We start from the raw sequence: 14,788 nt of genomic DNA on the forward strand, positions 1-14,788 counted from the left end.
TGTTACAGAGATAATTAACATATTCTTTTAGGCAACAGAGTCCAAGTAGAAGTCTTGAGGCTCTTTTATCGGGGGCCGGGGTGGAATCTGATTTTACATTGGTATGCCATTTCCATATACACCGGGGCGCAAAGTTCAGAGTCCACTGGGAGGGTGACCGTGCGTGTAGCCTAATGCTCACAGCCTGGCCTAAGACGGAGTCCAGCTCTGTCTGTTTCCTCCTTCATTACCAAGTGAAAGAAGCCCATTTGAAAATGCTACAAAAGGTAGGATTTCTACAATATGACTTTTGGTGTAGGTAAATGTTCTTATGTGTGCTCAGTTGTGTCTGAGTATTTGTGATCCCAGGGGCTGTAGCTTGCCAGGCTCACCTCTGTCCATAGATTTCTCAGGAAAGGATACTGGAGTGGGTTGCCATCTTTTCTTCCAGGGGATCTTCCTGACCCAAGGACTGAACCCGCATCACCTGGATGTCCTGCATCTGCAGGCAGATTCCTTACCACTCAGTCACCTGGGAATCTAGTAAGAAATATAGAAGAGATTTAAAAGGTCCATGATTACTGTGGGTTTCAAAGGAGGATATTCAAAGGTGGATATTCAAATGAATATCCTACGTCTAGAGAACTTTCAGGACCATGAAATAATTTGTGTTAAACTGTCATGCTGGACACATGTTATTAAACATTTATCTAGAGGTATGGAGTGCACATTCCTAAAAGAGGAACACAGGGGTAAACTAGAGAGTTTATCTATTTACTGCCCATGTGGATTCATCAGTGGTAACAAATGCTCACTCTGGTGGGGAAAGCTAAGTAGGGAGATTGTCCACATGTCGACATATATGGGAGGTATATGGGAAATGTCTAAACTTTATTCTCATTTCTGCTGTGAAACTAAATCTTCTACAAAGTTGGTACTGGTGAATGCAGACTGAATATTTTTTAGAATACATAATATGAGAAAGATGAATATGCTTCTATCTTTAATTTTTCCTTGCTCATTGTGTTATAGCCACGTTTTCTGGGAAACAGACTCACTCAGAAGGACAATGCAGATAGTGGAGTGCAGTTTATTACACCGGCGGGCCCAAGGCAGAGTCTCCTCTTAGCCAAGGACCCCGTCCAGCATTTGTGAAAATCTTTTATACCCCATGTGTACGTGTCCAAACCCACTACCCCAATTCCCTTGAGACTTACATAAACAAAGGAAGGGTAAATACAACTACAATAACCCCATCATTCACGTGTTATGTGTTCAAACAGTCAATAATCAATAAGCCCGCAGTTACATTCCAAATAGTTAATAACCGATAAGCCTGTGCTTACATTCTGATAGATAGTGTCCGGAGGCAGGGGTGATTAGCGTCTGTTTTCTCTTCTTCAAGATTCCCCTGCCCAGAGGGGGTCTTATCCTTCAATTATCATTCCCACAGGCTCTAAGCAGAGAGTTCAGAGTCCACTGGAGAGGTGGCCACGCACGATCAGCACAGACAGGCCTGAGATGGAGTCCAGGCCCTATGAATTCCTTCATTCCCCCCTCTTGATGCTCTTAGTTTCCATAACGAGCATCATTTATTGAGATATATTGTACCTTAGCCCTCCTGTCACCCACATGAGAGAATACTATCAACCTCTGGGTTACAAAATTCACAAGGCAGTGTAGGAAGCAGGGCCCACAGAGCAGTATGATTAAGAGTACTATAACAACAGTCACAATGGTTTTCCACCAGTCTCCCTTTGCCCAGGAGAGAACTGAAGTCCAAAAGGGAATATTTTCATTAGACATGGCTTTCTCTTGATTTTGCATATCCTTCAAGGCAGTAGATACATTTCCAGACAGGTCAGGGATATACACACAACATTCGATTTTAATTACGGCGCAAGTCCTTCCTTGGGCTGCTGTGAGTATGTCTAATGCCATCCTATTTTGAATTACTGCCTTCCTCATCTGAATTTGTTCTTCGTTCAAAGCTTGAATGGCTTTTGTACTGTCTAAGAGGGCCTGTTTAGTGAAATTAGTTAAGGCCTCTACCTTAACCATGATATCCGTTGTCCCTACAGAGGGTACAAACAAGGCAGCAAGATAGTCATACCATTGGAACACAGATCGTGTCCATCTTGCATGCAGATAAGGCAGGTTTACTGGAGGCTGGTGTAGGCCAGGCTTAATACTGCCATGGGCGAAAGCAAATCCTAATGTGCAACGCCCCACCCAGCCAACTGGTAACCATGGCCATAAGTTAAGCCCACAGAGCCACTGGGTCCCATTGGGGGCTACCCAGCGGATTCCAGGATTATATTTCCAGTCGGAACCGGGCCACTGAACAGACTGATTGGGGTGATAGGTAACTTCCAAGACTTGTTTACATTGTTCAGGGGGCAAATAACCCATATATTTTAATTCTTTTGGGTCTAGGGGGTGGTCTCCAAATCCAACTTTCTGTTCTTTTTGTTCCCAGCAAATAGTAGCAGGGGTAATCAACTACAGTAGCAGGGGTAAATACAACTACAGTAACCCCATCATTCACGTGTTATGTGTTCAAACAGTCAATAATCAATAAGCCCGCAGTTACATTCCAAATAGTTAATAACCGATAAGCCTGTGCTTACATTGTGATAGATAGTGTCCAGAGGCAGGGGTGATTAGTGTCTGTTTTCTCTTCTTCAAGATTCCCCTGCCCAGAGGGGGGTCTTATCCTTCCATTGTCATTCCCACAGGCGCTAAGCACAGAGTTCAGAGTCCACTGGAGAGGTGGCCACGCACGATCAGCACAGACAGGCCTGAGATGGACTCCAGGCCCTATGAATTCCTTCTTCAATTGTACTTTAAAGATGTGGGAAAATAGAGCTCTTTAAATGGAGCACAGAATGAACTGTAGCAGTTGATTCATAAAACCTAGAAAAACACACACAGGAAGTAGAGCAACAACATTCTCAGGTGTTAATTCATGTGTGATGTAACTTATGACAACACCGATCATTACTTCCTTGGTTGGTCATCAGATAGCATTTAGGGCATCGTTTTCAGAGGCATTTGGCTCAGCCCATACGCACTGTGAACCTAGCGTGTCCTGCTCAGTTCAGTTCAGTTCAGTCACTCAGTCGCCCTGGACTGCAACCTGCCAGGCCTCCTGCTGCCCCTGGTTTCTTTTCCAAGAAAGCGGGGATGGAAATGCTTCCAGGCTCCTGGTCTCTGAAGTTGGAGCTGCCACGCCTGCAGAGAGGTGGTCACAAAAAGCAAATCATTTTGTGAAAACCTGTGTCCCCAGGCTGCAGAGGCGGGTGAAAAAAAACTAAGGACAGGGGAGATCTTTGGGAAGAATTCTGCAAGTAGAGCCTGGCAGGAACCCAAGACCCCCAGGTGATTCTGACCAAACACTCACCTCTCCCCTCCCAGCCCCCAAGGGTACAGGCAGGCTCTGGACCACCACACCCATCCTAGAAAGAGACCCTCCCCAGGGAATCAGGTTGACCTTCTTTGTTTCTAGAAGTTCCCTCCCTAAACCCTCCCTTCCTGAGGTCTCAGGTGTGAGGTTTCCATTCAGGGCTCTGAATGCGGGTCTTCCTCTTACATTTCTTTCACAACCCTCCTAGGGTGGGTCAGGTAATCCAGAAGTAGGGTCTACTGTCTCTCGTGAAGTGTTCTCTGTGACTCGAAAACGGAGAACTAGCCCGGACGATCTGAAAATAGTGTAGAGCACCAGGATGTGAGTAGCATTATCAGGTTAGTCTTGATTCCCCACTACAGATTGGGAACACAGAAAGTCGAAAAGGAGCTCAGAAAAGGGTGAGGGAAACAGGAAATCTTCTTCTCTTTCCCTGCAGCAGTTGCAGGTTAAACAGCTGCATGGATGCCTTTGAAGGTATTTTCTCAAGATGCAGATGTGAGTTTGCGACGTAACATCCCCAGAGAAGACGCAGAGCAGGAGGAAGAAGAGGAGGAAATGGCAGCTTCTCAGGTACATGTCCTGTCCTGGGTCTGGGGCTGTGTCTGCTTTTCTTCCTGAAATGCCTGGACTGAGAACCTGCACACCTTTAGTTCTCTGCTTCTAACTTTTCTGCCTGCGTGTCTGTTATCAACTTCTTTATTTTTTCCTTTTCTTCTTATCATAGTGAAGCCTGGCTCTTTAGACCACTTCTTCCTTGAGTCCCAGAATCTTGTCTCTCTTGTGTGTATCCTGGCTTTCTACGGAGCATGATGAATTCTCAGCATGAATTAGCGACTTTCAACTGCTGAATATATTCCCTTTGCGAGAGGCACTGGTATCCAAGATTTGCACTGGGATGTGGTTCGGTGTTGGGATCTTAGGGAACTAGGGGAAATGCCATGATGAATTTACATATGGATGCCATTTCAGCTCTTTAGGAGTTAGAGAATGCCCTTATATATTGAATAAACTCAGTGATCCAGAATTTTTCACAAAATGCTCAAAAATAAAAAGAAAAGTAGGCGATACTGTCCTCTGTAATGCTAAGACTTAGTAGTGAAACACATTGTTAGGTAGTTAGAATAGGGAAAAAGAGTCCAAAATGGCGGTGGCTAAAAGACCTGGAAGGGGAAGCCCGCGAAAATAGAACAAAGGAAGGTCCTAGGACTGGAGTGAGAACCTCAGGTAAAAGAAAAAACGCGCCTGCCTAGGCCCGATTTACATAAGACAGGCCCAGGGGCAGAGAAACAGATAAAAACAGGAGCCAAAGCCCTCTTCCTTCTCTCTCTCTCCCACTTGATGGGGCGATCTTCTTTTTGTGTCTTGGGATCGACGTGTCCTCACAAGTCAAAGATGGATTTTCCGGGTATTATCTAAATAAATAGAGCTGTAACACTGATTTATTTAAGAGCTATAACACGGTCTGTCCTCCGAGAGCCGTGACCCACCAAGGGGCTTTAATGTCCGTAACTCCAAATTTTGTTGTGGCGAGACAAAGAACCGAGGAACATACACTTGTGTGACAACATTGTAAGGATACAAAACAGAGGAAGTTTATATGAAATGAATTTTGCATAACACTGATATTTTTTATGTCAGGTTCAAGCTATAAATTCCTTATTTTTTCCGAAATGCCCAGGTTCTGATAGTGCATCTTCCCTGTGATCCATTTACACCATGACAGATGATGTCCACTGGCTCTGGTGATTTCTCTGAGATTATCAGGCTATAGAGTTCATTTTTTTCCCCCTCTGTCTTTAGACAAGGCTGTGGACAAATGGAATGAGGAACATGTGAAAACCCTCAGTTAATGGAGACACTCCACATCTTCTTGGTTTCTCTTTGCTTCGGAAAATGAACACTCACTCACTGTGTTAAGGATAGATACTGGGTTATGGGAGTGGGAGTTTTCATCACTCAAGCCCAAGTGTGATGTTTCCAGTACACTCCACGCTCATATCACAGACAGAGTCTTACTCACATCTTTGAATTTTTTTATCAAAATATTTGCAACAATCTTATTGGTGCTAATGTGTTTTTACCTGTGTTGAATGTCTAAGATACAGCTCTATAAAATGATACAGTTTTTCAAGAAATTAAAGTTTCAGAACCAAGAGCTCTAATTTATCATATACCATTGTATATGTTTGCACCCTAGTGTATTTAAAATATACAAAGAATATCATCCACAAGTAGATGTATATATTTTAACCCATTAAAAAGAATCTTAATTTTATTGACATGAATATGAATGACTGAGCTGAACTGAACTGAACTTATTTTATTGACATGAATATCGATTTTATTGACATGAATATGAATGAACTCTGCTGAACTGAACTGAACTGAACATGAATCAGTTCAGTTCAGTCCAGTCGCTCATTCGTGTCTGACTCTTTGCGACCCCATGAACCGCAGCACTCCAGGTCTCCCTGTACATCACCAACTCCTGGAGTTTACCCAAACTCATGTCCATTGAGTCAGTGATGCCATCTAACCATCTCATCCTTTGTCGTCCCCTTCTCCTGCCTTCAATCTTTCCCAACATCAGGGTCTTTTCAAATGAGTCAGTTTTTCGCATCGGATGGCCAAAATATTGGAGTTTCAGCTTGAACATCTGTCCTTCCAATGAACTTCCAGACTGATTTCCTTTAGGATGGACTGATTGCATCTCCTTGCAGTCCAAGGGACTCTCAAGAGTCTTCTCCAACACCACAGTTCAAAAGCATCAATTCTTCTGTGCTCAGCCTTCTTTATAGCCCAACTCTCACATCCATACATGACTATTGGAAAAACCATAGCCTTGACTAGACGGACTTTTGTGGACAGAATAATGTTTCTTCTTTTTAATATGCTGTCTAGGTTGGTCATAACTTTCCTTGCAAGGAGTAAGCGTCTTTTAATTTCGTGGCTGCAGTCACCATCTACAGTGATTTTGAAGCCACCAAAAATAAAGTCAGCCAGTGTTTCCACTCTTTCCCCATCTATTTGCTATGAAGTGATGGGACCAGATGCCGTCATCTTAGTTTTCTAATGTTAGCTTTTCCTTAATACTCTTAGACAGTATGTAGTCTCATTTTAATATATGTCTGTATGCAGGAAAATGTTAAAATTATTTTTTTCCCTTGTTTTGGTATTCTCCCCAGTTATATAAAGTTCTTCTTAAAAAATACACGTATTTATGTTTGACTGAGTTGTGTCTTGGTTGTAGCCTGCAGAATCTTGAAGCCATGTGGGAGACTTTGTTGCAGCAGGCAAACTTTAGCTGTGGTGTGTGGCATCTTGTTCTCTAACAAGGGACTGAACCCAGACCCCTGACTTGGGAGCTAAGACTACCAGGGAAGACCCTAGAAAAACTCCTATACACTTTCTTTAGTGTTGTCTCTGTGTATTTGTGTTTTACCAGTTAAATTTTAGTTCACATAAACTGAAGCAAAATTCAAGATCTGTCATTTAATGAATGTTTGACAAAATATTTGCAAAACGGTGGAACAACAATGTTGTTGATTTTATATTATTTATGTGATGCATTCAAGACCCTGTAAAAACTTTTAGAAAGACATATAGTATATACTAAATAGTTGAAAGGATTATTGCTGCTATGGGTACTATTGTATCAGACCTGTCAGTTTTGTGAAACACTTAAAATTCAATGTTAAGTATCAATTCTTACCTTAGCGGTCTATGTCTTTGCTATTCAGAACGGTCATTCATGTATCAGAATTTTCAATATTACTAGTTAAAATAAGCTTGTTAAAAATGTGGCACATTGGCCCCACTCCAGAATTCTTAGATCAGAGCATCATGCTTTTAAAAAATATTTCCTGTTTCCTTGATAAGGGGCTTCCCTGGTGGCTCAGATGGTGAAGAATCTGCCTGCAGTGTGGGAGCCCCGGGTCCAATCCCTGGTGGGGAAGATTCCCCTGGAGAAGGAAATGGCAACTCACTGCAGTATTCTTGCCTGAAAAATCCCATGGACAGAGAAGCCTGGCATGCTACAGTCCATGGGGTCGGAAAGAATCAGACATGACTGAGTGACTAACATGCTTTCCTTGATAGACAGTTTATCCTGGGTCACAGGAGTACAACTCTCAAAAATAGATAAGTGAGTGTTGATGTGATTCTTTTATAATTTTTCTTCCAGATCAGAATAGTTTTTATAGTGGTCTGTGGATCATGTCTCATTCTCTTTTCCTGGGGTTATAAATACTGTGGAACATACAGCAGTATAAAAATTATATTCCTGTGTAACACCAGACATTCTCCTAAATCAAAACCATTTCTCTTGCTGGTTTCATCTTGGGTCACATTAGGAAGTCTTCCCAGGTCCACGTGGCTCATGTCCTTTATATTTCAGGGGCTGCTGACATTCCAGGATGTGACCATAGATTTCACTCAAGAGGAGTGGGAATGCCTGGACCCCGGTCAGCGGGAATTGTACAGGGACGTGATGTTAGAGAACTACGGGAATCTGGCCTGCTTGGGTGAGGATCACTTGCTTCCAGAATCTCTTATGTATCCTCAGGGTTTTGGTTCCTTCATTCTACAATGTTTCCTGGAATTTTCTGCTTTGTCCAGTAGAGGTTAAGATTCCTACTTTCTAGGGGAAAGTAACCTTCTTTCTTGATGTAATCTGCCTCCTTGTTGTTCAGTCGCTAAGTCATGTTCAACTCTTTGCGATCCCGTGGAATGCAGCAAGCCAGGCTTCCCTAGCCTTCTTTAACTCCCAGAGTTTGCTCACATTCATATCCACTGAGTCAATAATGCTATTCAACCATCTCATCTTCTGCCACTCCCTTCCCCTGTACTCAATCTTTCCCAGCATCAGGGTCTTTTCCAATGAATTGGCTCTTCGCATCAGGTGGCCGAAGTATTGGAGCTTCAGCATCAGTCCTTCCAATGAATATTCAGGGTTGATTTCTTTAGGATGGACTGGTATGATCACCTTGCTGTCCAAGGGACTCTCAAGAGTCTTCTCCAGCACCACAGTTCGAAGGCATTAATTCTTTGATGCTCAGCCTTCTTTATGTTCCAAATATCACATCCATACATGACTATTGAAAAAACCATACCTTTGACCTTTGTTGGCAAAGTGATGTCTCTGCTTTTAATATGCTGTCTTTGTCATAGCTTTTCTTCCAAAGGGCAAGCATGTTTTAATTTTATGGCTGCAGTCACCATCTGCAGTAATCTTGGAGCCCACCCCTCTCCCAAAATTAAATTTGTCACTGTTTCCACTTTTCCCCTATCTATTTGCCATGAAGTGATGAGACTGGATGCCATGATCTTAGTTTTCTGAATGTTGAGTTTTAAGCCAGCTTTTTCACTCTCCTCTTTCACCCCCATCAAGAGCCTTTTTAGTTCCTCTTCAATTTGTGCCACTAGAGTGATATCATCTGTCTATCTGACGTTGTTGATATCTCTCCTGGTAATCTTGATTCCAGGTTGTGATTCATCCAGCCCAGCATTTCGCATGATGTACTCTGCATAGAAATTAAATAAGCAGGGTGGCCATGTACAGCCTTGATGTACTCCTTTCCCAATCTGCAACTAGTCAACTGTTCCATGTACAATTCTAACTGTTGCTTCTTGACCTGCATATTCTTCATTCTAGGTTGGTGGTAATTCTGTAAGTTCTGTGGTATCAAATAGTGCCACTCTCCTCTTAAAACCAGAACTCCACTACCTGCTTTTGCCTTCGTAGTACTTGAGCATAATATCAGAATCTGATTTTGATGCATTTGTCTTTTAAAGATGCTTCCAATAAACTATTTGGTGAAATCATTTTTTTTATTCTATTTTAACTTTCTACCTTGTCTTCTCTCTCACCTGAATACATATTGGATTGGAAATTGATGAATATCTCAGAAAACACACATTCCTTTTTCTGATGAACAGGTCTTGTGGTCTCTAAGCCGGACCTGGTCACGTTTCTGGAGCAAATGAAGGATCCCTGGGATGTAAGGAGAATGGAGACAGCCATACACCCAGGTATGTGTCTATGGATGAAGCAGATAAGTCAGGTGAGAGGGACAAGCATTGTGGAGGAAGTCATACTTTGTCGTGTGGTTTGAGAAAATCTGCTTCAGTGGAGATGATTTTGGATTAGCCTAGGTTTATTTCTGTCACTGTCATAGAGCGTCATCTCCTGACCCATTCCTGATTCTTTTCATCATTTGTGTATTTTTCTCTAGTGATTAATTTTCATACTTGCACTTAGAACCAAAATTCTTGTCTTGGCCTGGAACAACCTGCATGACCTGATAACTCGTCCATTTTGGGGAGGTTGTAGAAAATCTGCATGTTTCTGAGTAACTATATTAAGCCCTTTTAAAAGTGCTGATTCTGTCCCTAGTCAGAAGTGTGTGGGTGGAGCTATGAAAAAACTGCCAAACTTGTAGGAATACTGGGGACAGAGGTTTTTTGTTTTCTACCATATAATTTCCAGTGCACTGGAAACTACACATATGACCTTAGAAATATCATACTCAATTTCTTTCTTCACTGCATAAGACACCTCACTGAAATGAGAAAATGCAAATCTGAATTTTATGTTAAAGTTTCTCTTTTTTTATGTGAACTAACATTAAATGTGTTAAGTATATTTGTCCCAATTCATTAATGCTAAAATGCTTTAATATATTTATTTAACTCACAGAGTTTTTAAAGAGATTATTGACATGGGAGTTTAGAACATTCCCCACAGTGGTTTTTTCTGATTGTTCTCCACTATTAAGCTTATAGATTATATAGAGAAATCTTTAAGAAGAAATTTTTCTGTTCCAAAAATGCTATTTTACAATGTTATGTGAGGTTTGCTATACAGAAAGAATAAGTGATACATATACACATTTCCCTTCTTGAGGAGATTTCCTTCCCATCTAGGTCACCACAGAGCATTGAGTAGAGTTCCCTGTGTTATCACCATATTTTTCAAGTCTCACTTCTCATGTGATTTGTTAAGAACTTTTACCTTATTAAATCTATCTTGTTTGTTGTGAAACATCCCAGGACTTTATCGTTTCTTCCATCTATTTCTGATTAGTTCTAGGTCAAAATCATTTAGTATTTTAGACTCTATTAGAACATGCTCAGATAACATGAGTGGTAAGTGGGTTAAATAATTAGTAGGCATTAGCATTTGTGAAAACATTTTGTTTGTAAATTTGATTACTTAAAGCAAAAATTAACCATTACACTGCTCAACTTCTCCTCGCTTCCTTGTTCCTGCAGGTTTCTATCTTGACTTCTCCTCTGCACCATACTCCTCTATCATCTCATCTTGTCCAATGTTCTGTGTTTGTGGTCTCTGTTCTGCAGGCTGCAGATCCTAGTTCCTCTTGCTATGGTGTTTGCTCCCTGGTGGGTGAGGTGGTCCTGAGACTTGTGCCCTTATGCCTTTGAGAGGGGGTTGATTGTTACTATTGTGACCAGAGCCTGCCCGGATCCTGAGGGCCCCTTCGCCTTTCCTCTGTGGCTGTCACTGTCTGTGGAGGGGTCTGCTTCCTGATTTGTGGAGCAGAGACCCCAGATCTGAAATGAGCTCTGCTCTGATCTGTGGTGCTGCTGATCTAGTGGAACTGGTGCACACCCCCTGGGAGGGAAGCCACTGAGTGTTGCTCCTCTGGGGATGTGCTCCTCAGAGAGTGCTCTGCATGTCATCTTTCATGTGCTGTGCGAGCTCTCGTGTGACCCTATGTAGGCATTGATCTTGGCCGCACCTCAACCATAGGTATGCTGGCACTTGACCCTGGTGTCTCTTAGATGTTATTTTCACCAGGTCACCAGCAGAGATCCACTGTAGTCATATCCCAGGTGTACATTCATTGTGGAGCTGGACCCACTGCGGTGCTATGGGGGCAATGTAGACTGTGACCTGGCCCAAATGCCTCATGTGTGTGCCTACAAAGTCTACAGTTGCTAAAGCCAGACTGGTCTTGATTGCCAGAGCCTCATTTCCATCCAGATGTTCTGTTGGGGCTGAGTTTACCAAGCCAGTTGTGGGGTGTAACACCATGGTTTGTATAGATGCAAGGAGAGGTCTCAGCTTTTCTTGCTTAGTGGCAGGGCCTTGGGGCTCAGCTGTGGTTTCAGTACCACCTGTACATTGGGACCACCCACAGGCGTGTGCTCTGAACATTCCCCTGGAGCCCATGAGACTACCATGGTGGGGAGGAGGATGGGGAGGAGGTAGCAGCTGTGGGGGTCATGAGATCACCCACCTAGCTGCGAGCCATTCCTCATGTCTGGAGAGGCAGGGACAGGCACAGGGGCAGAGAGGTTGCAAGGAGGTTCTTCCCTTCGGGCATCACTCAGCAGCCCCGCTTTGCTTCTCTGGTGGTTCAGGCTTCCTCCACAAGCATCCCATTTGCAGAGCTCCTCCCTCCCTCCCGTCCACTCAGGATATCTCCTTATGGCCAACTGTAGTCCTCTACCTGGGTCTGCTCTCCGAAACCCACGTTCCAGCACCCAGGCCTTGTCTGCATCGGAGGACACCCTCTCAGGCTGGGTGGGCAGGGCAAGGGTCAGTACCCTGCTTACAGGTCTCACTCTGTCCTGCACGCTGGTTGCCGTGTTCTCTTCCCACAGAGGACGAGGCTCCCCGTCTGTCCCAACTGAGCTCCCCCCAGTGAGGGTCTTCCCTGGATGTGGAGACCTCTCCTCTCTTCAGATTCCCCCAGGTTCGTGTGGGTCCCATCCTGCTTCTGTTCCTCTTCCCTTTCCTCCATCACTCTCTTGTCCTACCTGGCTCAGCAGGACTCTTTCTTGTCCTTTCAGATGTCCAAGTTCCTCTGCCCGTGTTCCGCAGGGCTCTGTGACAATATTTCCACTTCAAGATGTATTCTTGATGCTTTGGTGGAGAGAGATGAACTCCACGTCTTCCGAATCCTCTACCATCTTGACTCCTTCTATCTCGGTTTTAGGCTTAATCTAGCCAAGTGTATGCCAATTTTATGTAAATTGTAAACTATATTCCCCAAGAATAGTAAGTAAAATAACTTATCATTTGGTATCTTTCAGCTGTGTCTTCTCACGACACCCAGGGTTTGAGGACCCAAAAGCCAGGCTTAGAAGATTTACTCCCAACAGCAAAGCTAGGAATATATGAAAGATTTCACCTTGCAAATTTACATTTAACCAACGACTGGGAATCTATGAGGGCATATAAAGAGCGGAGAGCATGTTATGATGGACAGAACCAAGTTGGTTCTGTTTCCCATAAAGTAAACATTCCCATCAAAAGAAATCAAGGATGTGAATCAAATAAGGAAAAACCAATTTCAGGTGACCACTTTCAGTCATCAACATCTGCAGATAAGTGGATATTTGTCAGGAAAAATCCACATCATCTCTTGAAACATACATGTTCTCTGAAGGGAAATGAGGAAAATTTGGAAAGTCATCTAGTCTCTACTGCAAATACTCATTCAAACCTATACTCTGAGCATAGGTGTCTATTAAATATACATTCAAACATGTCTGGAAACGAGAAAGTTAAAAATGAGGGGGAAAATCCCCAATACAATCAATTTGAGGGATCCTTTAACAAGGGTTTCTTGTTCTTCAACCAGCAACTATTTTCTCCTTGTTGCAAAATCTGTAATGTTGAAAATAATGGGAGAGACCTTATTCAACCATCATTGGTCAATACATATGGAGGTATAATTAGTGCGGAACAACTTTCCAAGTGTAACAAAATGAGGAATGCCTTAAGCAGGAGCTCTACCCCCAACAAATACAAGAGTATACCTGATAGAATGAGAAGCTCTTCATGCAATGAAACTGGGCATAATGTTGACCAAGACTCATATCTCATGAAACAACAGGGACATCAATTTTCAGACAACAATTCTAAACATCATAAGTGTAGGAATATATTTTATCAAAGCTCAAATCTTACTATTAATACTTATAAGAATATGGATGTTGGAGAGAAGACTTATAATTGTTATGATTATGGTAAAGTTTTTAACCAGTCTCCAAAACTTATTCAACAGCAGAATATTCAGACTAAGCAGAAACATTGCAAGTGTAATACATGTGGAAAAGTCTTTAGTAACTCACCAAATCGAAGTAGACATAGGAAAATTCATACAGGAAGAAAATATTTCAAATGTATAGCATGTGGCCAAACCTTTAATCAGAGTTCCTATTTAACTGAACATCTGGGAATCCATGCTGGGAAGAAACTATACAAATGTACAGAATGTGAGAAAGTCTTTATCTGCTGTTCATGTGTTACTCAACATCAGCAAATTCACACTAGGGAGATACCTTATAAATGCACAGACTGTGGCAAAGCCTTTATCCATTTTTCACTTCTTACTCGACATCAACGAATACATTCTGGGGAGAGACCTTATAAATGTACAGCATGTGGCAAAGCCTTTATCCGTTATTCACTTCTTACTCGACATCAACGAATCCATACTGGGGAGAGACCTTATAAATGTACAGCATGTGGCAAGGCTTTTAAGCACAGTTCAAGTTTAACTCAACATCACCGAATCCATACTGGGGAGAGACCTTATAAATGTACAGCATGTGGCAAAGCCTTTATCCGTTATTCACTTCTTACTCGACATCAACGAATCCATACTGGGGAGAGACCTTATAAATGTACAGCATGTGGCAAGGCTTTTAAGCACAGTTCAAATTTAACTCAACATCAGCGAATCCATACCGGGGAAAGACCTTATAAATGTACAGCATGTGGCAAGGCTTTTAAGCACACTTCAAATTTAACTCAACATCAGCGAATCCATACCGGGGAAAGGCCTTATAAATGTACAGACTGTGGCAAATCCTTTTCCCACAATTCAGGTCTTTCTCGACATCAGAGAGTTCATACTGCAGAGAAATGTTAGAAATGTAAGGAATGTGGCCGAGAATTTCATCACAGCCATCACCTCACTCACAATCAGAGAATACATACTGCAGAGAAACCCTAGAAATGAATCAGTGATAAAAAAAAAAATTTGGTCCTAAATATACAATTTTGAAAAAAACCAGAGTTTTCTTTGGAAAGGTACATGAATGAAATAGAAAAATGTAGAAAACTGCTTAATCAAACGTAACTCAGTACCAGACAATTTATACTAGAAAGCATTTCATTAGTACCACTTTTGTTGAATTACTCAAAGCAGAAACACTGTAGCAAGTATTCCATAAGTAAAACACATACAAAATTGATATGTTAGTATGGATCACAAGATGAAGGGGTGGATATTTGCAGAGGTATAATTATTATTAATGTATCCTTGTTTATGTTAATGTTATTTGAGATTATTAAGGAACGAAAAGGAATGTATTTCAACTCTCAAATTACTACATGCTGTGATTTGTTTCTACTGTATATAT

At 42.1% G+C, this 14,788-nt stretch overlaps 2 protein-coding genes across 2 annotated transcripts; both read left to right on the top strand.

The window, feature by feature from the left end:
* Positions 1-3,782: 3,782 nt before the first annotated feature.
* On the top strand, positions 3,783-12,784 carry LOC122420434 (putative protein ZNF720). The gene is made up of 5 exons (XM_043435573.1): positions 3,783-3,958; positions 7,785-7,911; positions 9,326-9,418; positions 12,449-12,630; positions 12,743-12,784. Exons 1-5 carry the CDS (start codon positions 3,851-3,853, stop codon positions 12,782-12,784), a joined length of 552 nt encoding a protein of 183 aa, XP_043291508.1. The 5' UTR covers positions 3,783-3,850.
* LOC122421206 (zinc finger protein 501-like) lies at positions 12,651-14,526 on the top strand. Its single transcript, XM_043437075.1, has one exon. The coding sequence runs from the start codon at positions 12,904-12,906 to the stop codon at positions 14,293-14,295; it is 1,392 nt and encodes a 463-aa protein (XP_043293010.1). The 5' UTR covers positions 12,651-12,903; the 3' UTR covers positions 14,296-14,526.
* The last annotated feature ends 262 nt before the right edge of the window (positions 14,527-14,788 follow it).

Source organism: Cervus canadensis, chromosome 18 (assembly GCF_019320065.1).
Source record: "Cervus canadensis isolate Bull #8, Minnesota chromosome 18, ASM1932006v1, whole genome shotgun sequence".
Classification (NCBI taxonomy): domain Eukaryota; kingdom Metazoa; phylum Chordata; class Mammalia; order Artiodactyla; family Cervidae; genus Cervus; species Cervus canadensis.